At 31.8% G+C, this 20,348-nt stretch overlaps 1 protein-coding gene across 4 annotated transcripts in view; it reads right to left on the bottom strand.

The window, feature by feature from the left end:
- Positions 1-20,348, bottom strand: part of LOC130441890 (dipeptidyl aminopeptidase-like protein 6) — a 197,628-nt gene that overhangs the window by 97,463 nt on the left and 79,817 nt on the right. For 2 of the 4 annotated variants that reach the window (XM_056775715.1, XM_056775717.1), the window contains exons 2-3: positions 7,460-7,597; positions 6,955-7,239 (exon numbers count right to left, since the gene is read on the bottom strand). In XM_056775715.1, coding sequence (XP_056631693.1) covers positions 6,955-7,062 — 108 coding nt within the window. In that variant the 5' untranslated portion in view covers positions 7,063-7,239; positions 7,460-7,597. The remainder of the gene's footprint in view (positions 1-6,954; positions 7,240-7,459; positions 7,598-20,348) is intronic. The other 2 variants (XM_056775716.1, XM_056775718.1) reach the window with 1 other exon arrangement.

Genomic DNA, 20,348 nt, shown 5'->3' with positions numbered 1-20,348 from the left:
GGTATTCCAAACACACAATCTGAAGTGTTATATCCCGCCTCTATACCTTCTATTGGATCTGTACATTGTTTTTCTGATTCATGCATTTTTTTCAATGAGTTGTATGGGCACAGTCAGAAATTGTTCTTACTATCAACAATCATTCCTCTTTTTTTACAGTGGGGTTCACTAGCGCACTAGCAAAATAAACAGATCTTGTACCGAAATAGGTTATCAGATTTTCAGTATAAAATAACGAGAGGAAAATTGTTTATCTTTTTCTTAAGTCATGCTATGTTATTTCCAGTCATATCTGAGCACTATCAGGGAGTCTCTTAAGTAAACTTTTTGAATTCATTTTTTATTATCTGTTTTGTTATGCTATCCTATTCACTACTTTTATTAGTTTCCACTGTATGTTTTTATGATTCTAACTTTCTTTTTGCCCACTATTTTGCTTCACTTTACTCATTTAATTTAAATTCGTATAATGGTTTCTCTGCTCATATATCTACATCTCGTCGAATCTTGTACAGAGCCTAAACAGTGTAGTTGGTAAGGTTGTCGAAGTGCTTAATTTCCAAGACGGACATCGAAGGTTCGAATCATCTATCGAAGTTTTATTAAATGAGCCAATTGCTCTTAGTGCAAAAGAGAGTTACAAACAAACTCACAAGCTCACAAATCCACATATAAGTGAAGCTTATAAAGATGTGTTAAAAATAAAGTTGTTATTATAACAAGATATGCGGTTAGTAACTATTTTGACGAAATTCTATTTCAGTTGCTCGAATTAAAAAAAATTAGTGGCTATCCAGATCTCCAGAATCATTGCGATTAGAGTAATTTTCCTATGAATATCTAGAAAACATTGTCCACATTAAAAACTTGATAGTTGAAATGAATTGACAAAGAAAATACTGATAACATCCCCATATTACATAACAGCAATTGCGGAATTCCATACCAACTTTTTATAATAGACATACGTACTGAAAAATTGAAAATGGTAGACAATTTGAACACATAATTGATAAAATTATTTTTTTCTTGTCAGTTATTTTTGCAAAAAGGATGTTTCTTAAAAAATTTTTTTTCAATAACTGTAGATTAACTAGTGTATTACAGAAGAATGAATTTATACGGTCGTCATATTTGTGATTTAATGGATTATAAAGAAATGAAAATATGAAGTGTATTATTTAAGGAATATTTTAATAGATTATTTTGAAGTATTGGTGCACCTTGTACACTTTTAATCAATGATCTAAATTACTCTTATTCATCATCATATCATATTCAAAAATATTAACAAGTTACGTTACGTTATAAGCACACTCAAGTAAACTGGAGTAGATATTTTGTTTTTATATTTTTTTTTCTATTAAATAAATAAATTTCTTACGTAAATTCTTTACATTGTGGAATGCTCTCTTTCGCTTTCTTATGATTTAATGAAATGTGCCGAATTAACTTCTTTGAGTTAAAGGAAATTTTTCAGTTTAAAAATGTTTGAATGAAACCACGAAGTTTTATAGAGCTATTGGTGGCAGCCTCTTTTGAAACGAGCGAGTTCACCATATCATGGCTACCACCAACAAAAGTATTCACGAGGCATGCTCAAGAACAGAATACTTCAACAACGATTTAATATGGTTATTAAGATAATGAATTTTAGTGATCAACATTTCATATCAACGCTGTTTTCCATTAGCAGAACCCCAAGTATTTTAAAGTTATAGTTATAATTAGTCTAAGAGTATTGAAATTTATATTACAGTATGGGATGATCCTATTTCTTAAAAGTTTTATCTTGTTTATATGAAAAATAGAAAATGCAAGCTCTTTCATGAAATAACGTAGTCTTTTTTTTTAGAGAATTTTGTTCCAAAGAGTATGAATAGAACGAACGTATAAATGTCAGTCGTGAAGTGACTACTTATCATCGCTACGGCTACGGCTGCGGCTATAGCTTTTGAATAATGTATCAGTTTCTCAATGTAAAAATCGAGCACTTCTTTGACTTAAAAATTTTAAAATTCTCTCGAGCTATATTTTAGACGCCATTAAATAGTCCTCTAGAGTTTTTTCTACAATCAACTGAAAGAAGACACATTCTTTTATCAATAATACGTATTCCACTACTTTCGGTGTAAGGTGCAGAAAATTAGTAGTAGTAAAATTATTTTGTGAATGAAATTGGAATTTATGTTCAAATTTCCGGGTTAATTTAAGTGGTTCTTATCTATAATCGCAAATGTAGGAATATTAAAAGCTATTGGTATATACAGGGTGTTTCAATATTCGTCCGACAAGGCTCTACCACAGAGAGATCTCAATAAATGATTTTCATTGCCAATTTTGTTATTGTTGTAACACAATTGAGATTGTGAACATTTCTTTTGAACTACCTATGCGTAATCATTATTCGAAATTAATTGAATAATCAATTAATTTGTAAATTACTTACGTGCCTGCAGACTTTTGTATAGAAGCAAATTTCTACACCGTTCATTTCAGCTCTATAAAAGGTTTTTAGTTTTTCAACTAAAAATAATCAGGCAATTTGGTACAAAATTGATAAAAGAATTTGCTCCAGTGGCGTAAAAAATAGGAGGGTAGAATTTTTCCAAAGTTTGTTCATGTCAAAATATTACACACATTTTGGTCACCAAATTTGAAAAAAAATTCAGAGGCATTCTTGATTTATGGTAAATTTTTTATTTCGATTTAAAAATTTTAATACCCTAAATCTTAGCTACTAGGCCCGTAAGGGTTTGTATTTCTATATCAAAATTGATCAATTATTGAGATCTCTCTGTGGTAGAGCGTTGTCGGTCGAATATAGAGACATCCCGTGTCTAGACGCAGGAAAATCTGGATATATGAAGTGTAGAGCGTCTTCAAAAAGTGAATGTTTGGGTAAATATCATCACCAAAAGGATATCAGATCTACAATTTTTTTAGAAAAACTTTATAGCTGAATGTTTATTTGACTTTTCAAGATATTAGTTGGTACCTGATCTAGCTGTTATGTGTTCCAACGCAGTGAATCTAGATATTCCCAGTAAAACACTATAAATTTAAAAATACAGGGCTTCCTTATGTTTCGGTACGTGAATGAAAGAGAAAAAAGATATAGTGAATTCTATTTCTGATCAGCTATTCCATGACGCTACAAACAACATATTGTTAATTTTACTACGGGCTTCGGTTTTCGTATTAAACTTATTACGACTAATCTCTAATTCTATAATGAGTCCAATTGCTCCACTTTCTCTTAATCATTCTTAAAAGTCAATATTTGTATTATCAACCGTTTCAATCGTAACTAAATTCGAGAGCCTACGAAAATCAATTAGATTTTCTTGATATAAAACCATTGTACGTGTGTCTATTGTTGCCACTTAATGTTTCTTCCAAAAATTCGTTATTGTCAATTGCGCCATCAAGAAACAACGATTTGTTATTAATTATGTTTCACGGTATAGGTTGAGCACATTTTTCATTTTCCCAAATTGATTTCTTCATTAAAACAGTATCTAAATCCTTCAGAGAGGAGTAACTAGTACAATGTCCAAGTTCAAATAGAATTATAATAATATGTTTTGAACGCGTTAAATGGTGGATACATTAATGCATCTTAATATTCTTGATTTTAAGTCTCTTATTTTTTTTTATAGTTTTTAAAAGAGAGATAAATTTTTACGTTTCTACTTTTCTTTATCAAAATATTTTGAACCACATCCAATATTTAGTCCTGTCTTTGGACTGTCAGAGAACTATTAATTCTTACATAAAAAAAAATTTAATGCAGTGCGAAAATTTTTTTGTATCTAAGCCCAAATAATGGTAGTTCAAATGTCTCAAAGACCTTTCTAAGTATTGGATTATACTATACTAACGCTTTTTTTGCATGGTTATTTAATATACGAAGTGAGTATTGGAAACCGTTATTATTCATGAGACGCACTTTATAATGTTTTACTCAACCTCACAAATCAACGCAAAAAGATGGTAATAAACTTTTGAATGTGAATAAGTATCATAAATCATTCGCGAATAAAACAATTAAATAGATATTTTGTTCACATGATCATATCCTTAAGTATAAAATTGTCATCTTTCAAATAAATAGGAACAAATTAACGTACATAATATATTTCTATAAGTTAGTCTGTTTTTTTAGTGTACAAAAAAGTTTTCCCCGGAAATAAACCCTCTTATAGCTCCGTTTGAGCACGTTATATCTTGAATACACTGGAAACTTTAAAAAACACTTGTAGCTAGAAGAAACTCTTTTAAACCGGCTGTTGTTTATCCACCTCAATAAATATTGATTCGTTATGAAACAGCCCACAGGAATGGAATTTTTATTATATGAAACGTTACACCATACAATGATAATAGAAAAATGGAAGTAGCAAGATTCATTATTATTCCCATTGAGAATAGAGAACCAATATATTGTGCACGGGCAGACGATAACTTATTCATAAAGATCTTTTTAGATGATGAATATCAACTACTTTCACGCAGACAAAAATATATAATTTGAACACAACAAAAATATTTACGGAATAAATGTAGATGCTTGAATAAGTTTTATAGCTACCCACAAAACTACAATTAATTAAATAGTTAAATTTCTTTTTTAATTATTTGTATTTTATTTATATGGTCAACATATTTACCAAATTTTTTTCATAAAATTATCGATTTGATGGGTGAATAAGATACAAAATTCAAAATTTTAGCCTCGCTGGCTTATTACTGGAGAGCTGATTCTTTACAAGAAGACTTGGATGTTATACATAGTGTTCCGGGACTTGATGCAAAAAAATCGAGAGTGACTAGATGTTGTGATATGGAAAAATAGTTCTCATACCACCGCTCGTTTCTGAGTTCTAGACCTTTAAATTTCCGCAATCAAAACTTTTATCCAAGTATATTTTTTATAATTAAACATTTTCAATTGATCCAAGAAATATCGTTCGTAGACTCCGAGTGTGTGTAGAAGTGCAAAATGTCCACTTCGAACATTTATTATAGTTTTTAATTGTTTTTATTTGATAAGTTGTAGGCTACCCAACCAACCAGATTATTTTATATTTCAATTGTTTCCTAATGTAAGTAATATGGTGTTCGACACTATGCAGTTCAATTAGAAATGTTTAATTTTGTTTTAATACCTGCTCTAATTATTTAGCATGTACAACTATCTAAAAATTTATGTATCTCCTAAACCCAATATTCAATCGAGTTAAACGAAGAGGAAAAGACCCTTTTTTAAATCGATTGAAAAACACATTTTTGCCATATTATGTGCAGGTTGACCCTCCAAACAGACTTCATGGATATACGTAATCATCCATTAAAAATTCATAATGTTTGAATGTCTAATTTAGAAAAAATACTTAAATATAAGTTCTGATGTCTCAACTTTACACGACCCTTCGTTTTTGAGGTAAGTTTTTTGTATCACGTCTTAACATACTAGGTTAGGTTAGGTTACCTTGGAGCACACCATCATTATCGTAAATAATCCGGCAACGGCGGCGTCGCCAAATGAATTGATGACGTCGTATTCTATCTCAAAACGCTGGTAAGTATAATTTTTGAAATCGGAAGATGTCGTGCACCAAGGTAACCGAGCTCCATTAACATTACCCTGGAACACAGTTTTAACTATTGATTTGACGAACTCTCTGTGGATCACAAACTGATTTGATGGTTTCGTATTCTATCGCAAGATGTCTTTTTCACATAACACTGCAACAGCGGTGTTGCAAAACGATCTGATGACGTCGTATTTTATCGCAAAACTTTCGCAATTGAAATGTTTGAAACTGGAAGATATCATGTTTCAAGGTAACGGTGCTAGTGAAAAGGTGTTGTTTATGTTTGACACAATATAGTTGAAAATTCCGGTCGCTGTCGGTATTGGTTCTACGAAACTTTTGGAACGCACTTGGATTCGCACTTCAACTATATGACCTGTTTATTTATCGACTTCACTAATTTTCTCAATTGCCATCATAATAATTCATTCATTAACATACTCTAGTGAAATTTGGTCTATACAATATTTTATAGGTAAATTAATATTTTGTTTATACTCAAATTTCATTTCATTTGTGTATATCTTTTTTTTTAATTTCAGTTAACCAACAGCCGCATAGAGATTTTATTAACCGATATTAGAAAACCACTAACCGTTTCATAAACATTTATCAGTTCCGTAAGTCTTAAGAAAATCATATAATTGAGAACATAATTCATAACATTTCGCAAGGGTGATTATCTAAGTAAGTATATGTTTTGAAATTTATTAGTCACAAACTAATGTATAATACTGTATGTATGTACAAGACAATTAATTTATTCATTTGCTCTCATATCTATTATTGCTGTCCTTCCAGTGACAACGTTATGACGAATATCCTCCTAAGAATATCCTGTGAGAAATAATTATTATGACCAAAAAGGGTATGAGCAGTCTGGCTTATCGATTAAAAGGTGAAATAAGTAGCCATTCATTAGAAATTTAATACATTAAACGGTTCTATTTTTGAAAATCTTCAAAATACTTCGCTATAACTGCATGTATCCCATAAACTTATTTGTGAAAATGATCAAAGGTCATCAAGTTTCGTAGTTATTTTAACAACTAATTTTGAGAAAATGATATTTGAAACTTCCGTTCCTTTCTTCTTGCGAAGATCAACATTTTGAATTCTAGTTATGAAAACTCAACTAACAATAAACAACTAACAAACATGTTGTTCCATTTACTCGAATATGAGGATAAACAGAAAGTAGTACGAGTCTGGAAGCGAGTGTATATGGTATTAAAACTGAATAGATCTATTCACTTTATTTGTGACTAAAAAATTCACAAAACCTACTTACTTAGAAACCTATTGAACCAATCTATTCCAGATCGGTCTGGTTGACCTTTCGGATGGTACTGACCTCTTCGTCACCTACCTCCGACTTCTTTGTTTTCGATTCACCGACTTGCAGTGTATCATCCGGTGGCAAACGCCATTCGTTCCTGTCAGAGTGCACATTGGCGTGCATCCCTTGTTCGATGCCCTCGCCAGGGTCTTATTAGGATTGCGCTTCTTCGGCTTTTTTATGTTGTCCTTTTTTGGCTGGTGCGACTGGGGCGTTGCAGGTTGTCGCAACCGCACTCCCCTTTTCACAACCTGCGCCGCCACTGTCTCTGGTTGGTGGAAAAGGCACTAGCCAAAAATTCTGCAACAAAAGTAAATTGGAAACATGTTGTTGCAAGTTTTTCATTTCAATGAGCACTCAATGAGCAAGCCACGTAATTATGAAAATATGTTGGCCTTATTTGAATTTAATATTTTCAGGCAGGTGGAACTATGTAACACGTTTTGTTCCATTTCTTAGTGTGATAAAAAATTAACTGTTAACACATTTAAACGTAGTAGATGGGTATGAATTTACTTACGTTCAAGTTTTATTTTATTATCAAAGGAATGCACGCCGAGAATAGATCAATGTTTATAAGTAGTTTATTTCGAGTCCTCTTGTCCGAAGTTGTAGAGAAGAATATAACCTCAATAGAATACTGCGATGATTAGGGGAACTGTAACAATATAAAAACATTAGAAACTCTTTGTCTTCGCTTGTGATTCGATAGAAATTCATTTTATGAAAAAATGATCCGTCTCTATAATTAATACAAAACTGAAGAATAATTGAGGTTTTCTCAGTAAGAAATGTTCCTAACGCATTTTGTATTTAAGGTAACTTTACAAGAAAGTACAGCCCTCAACCCAATTTTTTTACGGGCGAGACCACCACAAATTATGTTTAACTCTCACAATGAAGACTAATGATGTGATAAAAATCCATATCGCAAAAGTTTTCACAATATCAACAATCATTTAAAGTTTATGTTTGAGCAGCTACATTAGGTTTACAGATGAATGAGTCATCATAATCTACCTGCAAATATAAATGGTGATATGTACCTGGATTTTTAAACAAAAACTTATTCAAGATATTAGAAGATATAATGCTAAACAAGCAAAGATCTCTATTTTGTATACACGATGGAGTTCCACCGCTCTTTGATAGAAGGTGTGATTGGTTGAGTAACCATTCTCTGTATCGATGCATTTTACTCCTTTGTATTACACAGTTTGGACATATCTTGAGAAAGAAGTCATTGCTATAGACGACAATTTCCGTCAAAAACTAGAAGATAAAAATCTCATAGCTGATCCTCAAGTTAAGAATATTGATGGATTCTTGAGAAAAAAGGAGAAACTTGTGTATCCGTGTATTCCATTTGAATTCTATTTCATGTTCTCAGTCTTCATTTAAATTTTTTTATTTTTGATTCTTTGTTCAACCAATAGCTTTGTCAATCGCTTACGCCAGCATCGGTTATTACTAAAATTTTTGAAAAAAAATATCTCAAAAACACTACATAGTATGAGGTTGCATGATGTTTATCTCACTTGATATTTTAATTAATAAATCTAATGTTAAAAAAGTTAGGTTCGATACTACTTAGTACGAAAGTTGTAACTAGCTCATAACTTTGTTACTTTCACATTGGATTTTGAGATATTCCACATTGAAAATTGTTGATCAAGTGAAAGTTATTAGATGAATTGTGGAAAATAAGATGATTAGAATTTATACTATACCATTAACATGGAAAATAGTTTAACGAAATGAGCATGAAATTGGCTAAATACATTAACATATGAACCAAAGCGCCAGCAGCTATTAGTGTATGTTATGAAATTCGAGTTTGAGGTGCTTATTACAATTAATTTAAATTTTCAAACAGGTTAAGTTTTATTTCAATCATTTTGTTATTCTGACTTCAATCCGAATATTTGTACATTTCCTAATTTTCGTCCTATAACTTAGTAATACTTTATATACTCATAATAATAGTAAGCGTACTAGAACTCATCTGTAGACTGTTTATAATCCAGTAGTACACAATACTACGAACACCAACGCTAGGCGTTTGATACTTCTTCACATAACAAGCGTTCATCATTTCCGTTTGGAGAAAAAAAATTAGCTTGTGATTAAAATTGCATAAAAATTCTAGACACAAAAGAGTTATTTATGTAACAAGTGTGTAAAGTAGACTTTTTTCGAAGAATGCGAATATTGTCGCAAGACTCGCAGGCGAATGCGACAATCACAAGAGTCAAAAAAGACTTATACATATGAATTGCGTACAATATTCATTATACTACCTACTACTGAGTTTAATAGTAATTTTCTTTACGTATTAATACCTGAAGTGAGTTTAATTTCTGTTTAGAAGAAAGTATAGGTGACGCTTTCATCGATTCCTAATCAAATATATTATATATTTATTAATATTTTGATTATTTCAATAAGAATTAGAACAACTTAACAAAACAACAATTCAATTCTTAACAATAATAATATTAAAGGTACAATGTGTGCCGTAATTAAATTTTAATCCTTTACCTTGCTCTGAAGAGTTGTGAGTATATTCAGAAACTGTAGTAGTATGGCTAATGTTGGCAATTCCAAAGATTGAAGATTGCTAGCAACGAGCGTGGATGTGGTAGAAAGAGTGTTATCTTCCAATAAAATCCTATTACCGTTAATTTGAGACTTACAAGGGATATTATCATCATCCGTTAATATTGGTTGCCGACGACCTTCTAAAACGATGTGCTGTATACATAGTAAGCAAATTAAGGCACTTTGCTGTGATAGATGGCATTTTGCGAAAATTGTCAATACCCACTGGTTCATAGGAGTTCGTTCACAATTTCAAGGAAAACCAACACAATTTTATATTAGATAATAAGAAATTTGGCTTAGTAATAATTATTACACAATATTAGTATCTTACTTCATACTAAATATTGAATAATGCCAATCTATGATGGATTGTAGAATTCTGCCATAGAATAAAAAGGTTTCTCAAGCAAAAATGCCTTTGTCAATCTCCGGAACTCATTAAATAATGTATTTAGCACTTTTAATTTTAAAGGTAGCTGATTGAATAATTTTTCAATGGCTTCGTGGTTTAGAGAATATAAAACGTCAATCATCACTTCTGGAAAATTGAAAAATAACTTAGCTGATAACCCATCGATACCCCAGGAAGTCATGTTTTAAAATCCGAGTATGGTTTGCTTTAGCTCAAATTTATCTACAGACTGTCAGTGATTCTTTTAGAGGAACCGAGGAAAGACAGAGCAATACGACTTGGAGATATTCTAGAGCTAATATTCCCACTAACGTTGTTTCGAAATTTTTAATACTAGAGATGCGATTGCTCTAAGAGTTTTAGTAATTTTCAAATACAATAATTTATAGTTATTGATATAATAGAGTATGTAAGGATTATTTCTATAAAAGATTGATCTCATATTCTTAGATAAACTACATGTACTTTACGTAGTCCATGATAATTAGTTGTACGAGGGCGAAGAAAAAATGCGGCATTTAATCAGCTGATCATTTTATCAAGAAAGTCCGAAAATTTATATCCTGAAAGATCAATTAATCAATCAATTCATTGCATTTCATTTACCTACAATTCTATAGCTCGCACTTATCAGTTTACATACATTATTGATCTGTTCCTACTAGCCAGCCACTAAATGTGGACAACAAAGATATTCAGATGGTGGAGAGGAGATTCATTCCTTCAAGAAGCAAACTTTACCTATGCTTATATTTAATATGGACTAAATCACCATTTGAATATACAATTTGGTTTATGTTAAATTTAAAGTTTAATACATGACATCAATGATCGTCCGATCATCAAATGATAACTAAAGAATTAATAGTAGGCATATTTATTTTTATTAGAAATAGTTATACTTTTCATTGATTTTTTCAAAATCTCTCCAGTTACTTTCACCATTTCAGACCATTGCAATAATCGTAAATTTGATTTCTTGAAAAATATGTGGAAAACACTCCCTCACGATGAGGATAGAGCAATTTAAAAGGTATAACTCTTTTTGACGTGAATAAAAACGGAAAAGTTCAAAACGATTTATGTCTCCACATATCAATATTTGTTCAAATCCAGAGTAGTTTGTGAGCAATTTTGCAAAAAATTAATTCAAAACTTAAATGAACAAATGACATTTACAGTTCATAAATTGGATCAGTGTCTTCGAAATGGAAAATTCGGAATTACGCTATACGAAAATAACAAAAGTAGAATTTCAAATCAGTCAACACTAAGGAAAGAAAGTATGGTTATTCCTTTCTTATCATACGAGGGCAGCAGGGAATCTCATGACCCATTTAATTTTCCACCTCTCAAATGAAAGGACAACACTGTTCCTGTAAACATATATCTAACATTTTACACCTGTCAAATTTAGAACAAACTGCGTGAAAAAATATTAAGTAAAAGCAAAGTAAGTTCTGCGCTTTTTATTTTAATGGCAAAAAGAGGTTTACCAAGTTTTGTTATTGTGGTCATGAAATTAGGAAGATTCCAAAGCATTTCATTATGAGATTTTACTATATTTTGATGTTGTTAAGTAGCCGTAATGAAACGTGGATATACCACAACACTTCGGCTACGTGAAAGCAGCCAAAAGAGAATGGGTGTATCGGTTTTTGATTCATTGCCAAAGAAGACTGAGTTGATTTTGTAGGCCAATAAAGTCATGGTGACCGTTTTTTAGTATGGATTCGTTAGAATGAATTGTCAATTCCTAGAAGAGTAATTCTCATAAAGTATTGAGTCAATTCACGAAAGATGTGACAAATGTTACTGCATTTAACCAAAAAAAAATTTTGCATCAGGATAATGCAAGCGTGCAGACATTATGGAAGAATTACGACCCACATCAGCTCTACTGTCCAAATTCAATCAATGACAAGACCAAATCTCGAAACTGCTCTGATGAGACGTAATAACGTCGAAACTAGTCAGTAGTTACAGCCTCTTCATGTAATTGCGAGCGGGATGTTAATATCGACAAAAAAGGTCGATTTACGTCACGCTCTTCTGAGGGGTTGTAATTCAATATTCGTCGATGCATTAGCCAAGAAAGTATATAACATGTGTGCTAAATATATAATATTGTTGTTGACAAACGTGTTTTGTGGAAATATGTGCATTAATTGAGGATTTAATCGATTTCAATAGCATATTCTAAAATTATCACGTTTTGAAGAAGTTTTAACCTAATATTAATTACAACATGCATAGTCGATGTGAAAGCCAACTCCTCAATCTTTTGCTATGATTTACTTAGTTAAGAAAACACCTAGGATTTCAAGAAATCACCTGGGAATTCATCCTCAAATTGAACGTAAGTCAACTTCAATATTCTACATTTAACACTCATGTTACATACATGGTTCGAATTTTTATTCACTCCTCGACTTATATTGTAGTATCCTTAATACATTTTCATGAAATAAAATTTTAACAAAAAAAACACACATGCTTAATCGAATACTGCAATCAAGAAGTCTCAAATAACCATTTTCACCAATTTCCACGTCATTATACCCTTCTGCACTAGGGAACTCTTTGAAATACATCAAGCTTAGTACACAGTATTCCAATATTATAAAGAAGTGGTAATATGCACAAACTTCCTTGTCTTGAATAAATCTATCTAAAGAATCTACGCTATTTAGTACAAGAGCCCTGTTTGCAGCTCTCTTTTATAAGAGTAACTGAAACTTTACTTCACGTTTTGGCATTTTTGGAGCAGATTTCGTAGCAGAAGGAGCAGCAGTATCAAACCAACCAAATGGAAGAGTTTAACATTATACAACGATCTGAAACAGTCCTTCTAACAAAAGATTTATGCATCTGGTCAAAATCATTGTACCAGAATCCCCTTTCCAAAAACCAAGAACAAGAGCTATGGCTAACTGCGAATCGATCATCTGAAATTACATATCCCATATTTGTACCTTAATTGGAAAATGAAGTATTTTTTTTCTTATACTAAACGCTTCATAAATAAATATGATCTTATATGTAATTCATATGTCAATTTTCATAATATTATATTCACCATTAATTACAATAAACAAATATTACGGTGTGAATCACTACTTATAACAAACTTAAAACGGTCCTGAGCCTACCCAGTAATGCTTTTTCCTTTTGAAATATGGTATTGTCTTTCTGGAAAAGTCATTAGGACTTAAATTCCGTCTCATGGTCTTTTTAGTTTCCATTCTTATTTTATTTATGACTGGCGTATAACCCATTTGAATATCTAGTTCGGTATATTTATGGGCTACGTATAAAACTTTCCTGTTACTTTGCAACTTCCGGAAGCTGATGGATAAAAGCACCTGAACATAAATTCGCCTAGAAAACCTATTTAACAATAAATTTTCTATCTTTATCTACTTTGTTTCCTCTATAACGTGATTAGAGCTACGATGAATGATATGATGATTTTATGATATATCTTTTCAACTACCTTTTTATAGGTAGTACCACCCGGGTTGGGATCAATAAATGGGGGTATTGTTATCCATTTACAAACACTAAAAATAGTGTGCTAAAGGCGTGTCGGTAGGATACTCATAAAAAGGAAAGCCGAATCTGAAATAGGGTTGGAATTAGGCAAGGGCACTAATAGAAGGTTAAACGGTACCTGTGAAACTTAAAACGTAACTGTATAATCTACTACCTAAGTAATCCCTACACAATATTTCGATATCGACACTTCAGGCCAGAAAACATAATTCTCCTAATTCTCTTACGTAATCACTTGAAATTTTAATATTACAAACAATACTTTTACAAGACCTACACCTATGGCCAACACCGAAATTGAGCCGAACTGGACGGAATTCTCCATTTTATTACTCTATACCTTTCTGAAATAGACTATAATGTGAAACAGCTCGATAGGTCAATGGTCAGTAAAAGGGGCTCACTAGAAATGTAAATAGAAGAGTCATTGTTTGTGATTTAAATAATACATGTTGTTGATAAGAAAGCTGGAAAACTATACAGAAAGAGAAATGAAATGAATCAACAAATGAACAGTATAAAGAAGCTTCAGCAAACGAACGAATAGCTCTCAGTTGTACTGTCATTTCTTAGGCACTACTAACTTGTTAGAATAGGTCACTAACGATCAACTTCATGATAATTTCATATTCGCATAACAGAAATAATCAACATGGAAAGAAGCTGTACAGTCTTGATGCCATAGTAACAATTTAACGTAGAAGGAAACGAAGAAGAGACTTTAGTTGATTCCCGCTATAAAATAATAGCATATCACGAGGAATTGAAATTTTTTTCCATATAACCATCAAAGTAACAGAAGCATATTTTTAAAATTAATTTTTTACACTTATACAAAAGATTGTGCACAAATTATACGATGAAATCTCACATGAAAATAAGTACGAAAGCCAATTAGTTGCAAAAAGTATTCAGGGAACGACATTATTGGAACATTCAAAGCAATATCAAAATAAGGTCAATTAAAATGTCAAAAATATGTCAGGAAGGTCATGAACATTTTATTGTTCCCATTTTTGTCGAGAAAAGGCTGAATATGATTTATTATTCACATATTGTGAAAGATTTAACAGCAGATACTAGATTTATTGTTTTGATATGAAACTACAAAATATCTTTAGCTTTGTTTACTGAAAAAAGTTTGCCGTTGACGATATCGAGCGATTCAAGCGAGTCTATCATCCTACTATTTTTGTGCTTTCTGAAAGATAAAAACATCATTTTACACAATGGCATACTCTACTTTTTCTATTAGCAGACAAGCGAAAATGTTCATTTAGGAACTGAAGAAAAAGGTAAATTACTAAGAACTTTTAGTTGAGGATTAGTATAATGATACCCTTATATTTAAAATATCATGATATTTATCGTTTCCATATGAACTTTCAGTGAAAAATGAACACGTGATGAACAATAAACAATGAACAATGCAAACAAATGCACAATCATAATTGAAATCAAATCGATATAATCTTCTTCCGTATTTCGAAATAATTTTAGGGTATATTTACTGGAAAGTGCCTTCTACTCTGTAAACGACTTCTATTCTAATAATGATATTTAATTCCGGGCATGCTGTATACTGATTTAGTTTTTGCTATGGACTTATATTATAATTACCTATAATTTCGTCATTCATTGTAGTTTTCTTCTGTATTCTTCTTTTCATGCCGTCTCCTCATTGAAGATTGATGCATTTTTAAATGCGTCCATGTTCCACGCAACATGATTCAATTCTACGACGCTGAGATCTTATGTTATGGAGCCAGGATTTCTTCTTCCTTCCTATGCCTTTCTTTCCCTATGCCCTGTATTATGTTCTGTAGCAGTAGGTTTTTGTCGTTGCGTATGATGTGTCCTATATAAGATGTTTTTCTAGTCTTAATAATTGTCAACAGCTTTCTCTTGCGACCAAAGCGTCTTAGTACTTCATCGTTGGTGATTCTGTCAATCCAAGGTATCTTCAGGATGCGTCTATAGAGCCACATCTTTAATGCCTCAAGTTTTTTGATCATTTGAGCTTTCAAGGTCCAAGTTTCGTTTCCACTGCGTACAGCAGTACTGACCACACATAACATTCCATGAATCCTATTCTGATGTGGAGGTTTAGATTTCTGTTTACAAACATTGAGGAGTACTTGAAAAATTCCTTTCGAGCCATTTCAGTTCTGATCAGGATCCATTTGAGCGATTATGACTGAACCAAGATACTTATATTTTTACACCTATTCTATTTGTTTTCCATTCAGTGTGAGAATAGAGTTAATATTCATATTTTGGTTTTAATTTAGTTTTTTCAGTATTTATAGTGAGTCCTGCATTTTCACATTCTCGGTTGATTCTCTCAGCCATTACAGCAATATCATCGGTGAATTTTAAGTTGTTGATTAATGTTACTCCAATGTTTACCCTCTCATGTCTCTCCTTCAGCACTTTGTGAAATACAAACTGAGAATATAGATTGAATAGTTGTGGAGAAAAAACGCAGCTATGGCGAACTCCTTTTGAATTTCGATTTCGTCTGTTTCCATGTCTTCAGTACGAACTACTACCGTTTGATTATGATAGATATTTTTGAATAATCGTATATCACTTGGATCTAAGTTAATAGTTGTTGAAGTTTATCGTGTTGAACTTTATCAAACGCCTTCTGGAAATCAATGAAACAGATATATACATGTCTGTATTCTCTGCACTTCTGTAGTATTACTGTGATAGCGAATAATGCTTCTCTAGTTCCTAATCTTTCTCTAAAGGTTTCATCCAGTTGTTCTCCACATTTTCGATATTTCAAATACATTTTCTTCTGTATATTGAAATTTTATTTTATTTGTATTTTTATTCAGTTATTTTTATGTTTGTTTTTTAGTTTCCACAAACTTTTGTTTACAAATTTTAACAATTTTTTGACAATAAAGCATTTTTTTCTCTCTCTCCCTCTCTCGTATTTGATACATACAGGTAATATAGAGTAATGCACAAACGAGTAAACAGAAATGGGGGAATTAATAAAGAATAACTCGATTTTGAATTCTAGGAATAAAAACTACATGATTAAAAGGAGTACTCGTAAGTTTAACAATTAGTCTAACAATTCAAGGTTACGGTTATAAAGTTCAATGTCCCGTAGAAGCATTTGCTTTATTCCACGAAAGACAATTGGAAAGACCCGCAATTGCTAGAAGCGAAGCTAGCGAAATTATTGTGAAATTTAATGTAACGGGAGGCATGAGGAATTCTGAAAAATCTGGAAGACCAGGAATAAGTCAGAGTACAAAAATTGAAGTCTTGCTGTCACTAGAAGCCACCCCTTACGCAACTACAACATAAATTCCATTACAACAAAATAGCATTTGTAATAAAGTTTTTAAAGAAAGAAAATTCGCACCTATACAAATTTCAATTTGTTGACTGACGAAATCTCAATATCACGATGATCACGACAAACGTTTGGAATTTTGTGAAATCAGCTATTACGATGAACATACCAATTTTCTCAATAGAGGAGGCAAAGTTTTGTTTAAATTGTCCTGTAAATCGAAACAATTTTAGCTACTGAGCAAAGGAGAGCTCCCACTGGATCCAGAAAAGACGCAATGATCCTCCCCAAAAATAAGTAGTAATAATCAGGAAAAAAATCATTCGTCCTTATGTATTACACAGAAATTTAACAGCTGAGCAATTTAGAATAACTTCGTATGGAAGTGCTTTTGAAAATTTGGATCCCGGTTTTTGGTTTCTGCACCACCACACACATAACAAATTTGAACGAAAGTAGATTTCAAGAATCAATGAAGTAGTTCATCTGATCTCACCCTCTTTTACCAACAAGACAATTTAGAAGACTTGATGGCATGACATAAAATGACTCGTATAACTCCGCTAATTCAAAGCTCGGTAAATCAGCCACATCACCATCATCGACCAAGTATGAATAATTCCTGTAATAGATGGTTACGGCTTGATAGTTAATTTAGAAGTTATTACTAACATTAAGATCATTTGGATAATTTGTATTATTCTCATTTTTTCTAAGTTGACTCATACTCAAATGATTTAAAACATGCTTCATCAAATAAACTGAAAAACCAAGCTTCCTATTTGAAGAAAAATATTGTGGACGTCATAACTTTGATAAATTTGACTTTTCATTTTTTGAACGTATGTCAAAAGACCCGAAATTGTTTAACTTGTTTCTAGATTCTGTTCAAAAATCTTTATCATAACTATATATATTGGATACAGTCCACATAATTTAACAAAATACTGAATGAATCTCTAATTTCGAATCACTCTATATTAAATTTTGAGCAGTAGATTATTGAATGAAATTTCTCTTCCTCTTTCTAGTTCAGAGAACAACGAGAACATAATGGGGAAATTGGCGGAAAATCGCATATTGTCGTCATCCACGTCCTCAGTCGAAAAATTCGAGAATTGTTCTTCTGGAAATTATATCGCATTTTATTAAAAGATTTTTACTCTTATTTCTTTGTCAATCAGACTGTCTAAATTCATGAACTCGATCAATGTGTGAAGCTTTGATTATTTGTTATGATTTTCCAATGACAATAACAATTGAAAATTTTAATTTAAATCACATCATATTATAATATTATGACATGGAAATTTGCAGATATGTTAGGGGAGATCCATGAATTACGTCACATATTTCCGGGGGAAGGGTCTCACAAGATTGTGACATAGTGTGACAAGGGGCAAGGGAAGGGGTCCGAACCTTTGTGACATCACATGTTAAAATTCAAAATCCATAACTCGAAATCCATACGTGAATGAAAAATTTACAAACTTAATTTATATTTAACAGTAATAAGTAACCACTCTCGATAGGAAAGTTTACATCTAGAGCGGTGTTGTAATGCATGTGAGACTCTAATTTACTTTGTTCAATTAATGATGACAATCCTTTATGGATGGAAGACAATAAAGATACTGCTGTTGTTTAAATTCAGAACAAAAATAAAGTGCCTGATTTACCAGTCATAGCTAATATAAAGAAATGGGTCTAAAGTCCATGGACATAAGATGATTACATTTGTATCTTTAATTAACACAATTAGTCATTTATTCCTTCTTCACTAGTCGTGATATCTAAAATACTTATATTGATTTTATTAAAGATTATAAAATAAAAGTAATGAAAAAATAAAATACCTGTTTTCTTCTGATTATTTTGATTATTTTCAAATATTATATATATATATATATATATATATATATATATATATATATATATATATATATATATATATATATTTTAAAAATATATCTTAAAAATGTGTGATGTCACATCAGGGGAGAGAGGGTACTGAAAATGTGACAACCTATAACAAGGACGGGGTGAGGGGTTAAAATGTCGTGAAATTCGTGTGACTTGATTTATGGATGGCCTCTTATTGTAAAGATGTTGATTGGTCAAATTCAGTTATTTCAACCTAATTCCTTTGCCAGGAATAGACACAGTTATTAATCATCATCTACAGTAGATCACGTGGATCACTTCAAGCTACGCGCCGTCTGACAATTTCTCATTGGACGGAGCATCAGTCCTCGTATATACTAGCATGTAATAACATAAGGAATCTTACATCCAAAAATTATTTTTGTAATAAAATACACTACTTGCCGTTTTCGCCCAATCCATAATCCATTCATTAAATTTCAAAATAATACACTTTGATAAATTTATCTTTCAAATTGTTAACCGGAAGCTGAACCGATCTCAGCAATAAAAGTGTACGTTATTTGTTTTCACTTTATACGAATGCATGCTAAAACTTTGCAAATACCGGCTAATTTGTTCGTTATTCTTCATCTTGGAATTTTTTCTTTGGTGATTATTATTATAGTTTAATCTTAGTGAGACGCAAAAACGTGCTATAATTTATACTTTTCGGACCAAGACATATTTTTGTGAAGTTCGTATACTAATTGTTTTAGTTTTCGCAAATTCAAACTCTTAAGTTTTAAAATGAGAAAAATATGCATGCATCATGAGCTTTGGCGATGGAAAACATTCAAGGCGCCCTCAAAAAACTAAATCATAAACGACGTATTGTAAACGGGATCGAAGTTTTACGAGTCCCGATATAGCAACTGATATTACTGATTCTAGGGATCTACCCTTGAGAACCTCTACAGGGAAAAGCAGTGTGATAAAAACGGGCTTGTATAGGAAAGAATCAGTTAATACACCATTGAAGACGTGATGAGTCAAAGTTTGATGTTTTTAGGTCTGAAAGTGTTTGTTCGCGCATGTCAAAGGAAGATCTGCTAGATCCATGTGTAAACCTGACAGTAAAACACAGTGGAGGCTTTGTAAAGGTTTAAAGATAATTTGGAGGAAGGGCGACTAGATACCTAGTAAAAATTGAAGGAACTCGGAATAAAAAAGTCAATATAATTATTTAAGGAAAATGCATGTACTTCAAGCATGGCAACGATTCCAAACTTTTCTCGAAGCAGTGAAAAGAGTACTTGAAATAATTGGAAAGGAAGAATGTACCGAATACTTGAGTTGTAGTTGAACAAATTGGACAGAGAAGTCAGAAAGGAATGTCCCAACTCACATTTTACATTTTTGGAATATCCTCAAAAACGAATGGAACGAAAGAGACAATATTTGTTTTTTTTTCATTCATTCGTACTAAGTGAAAAAATCATAATAGAAGACAACTCTGTACACGTGGAAATATTGGAAAAACAAGTTATCAAGGTTTGCTTGTAATACCACGTTCTAAGCAAATTCAATTTAGAGGAGTTACTGCACCAAAGTCTGTGGATGTCTGTGCTAGGATCTAGAATGACACCATCTACG

This window comes from Diorhabda sublineata, chromosome 3 (assembly GCF_026230105.1).
Source record: "Diorhabda sublineata isolate icDioSubl1.1 chromosome 3, icDioSubl1.1, whole genome shotgun sequence".
NCBI lineage: Eukaryota > Metazoa > Arthropoda > Insecta > Coleoptera > Chrysomelidae > Diorhabda > Diorhabda sublineata.
Note: the sequence above shows the minus strand (reverse complement) of the source record. Positions and strands in the feature narration are given on the sequence as shown.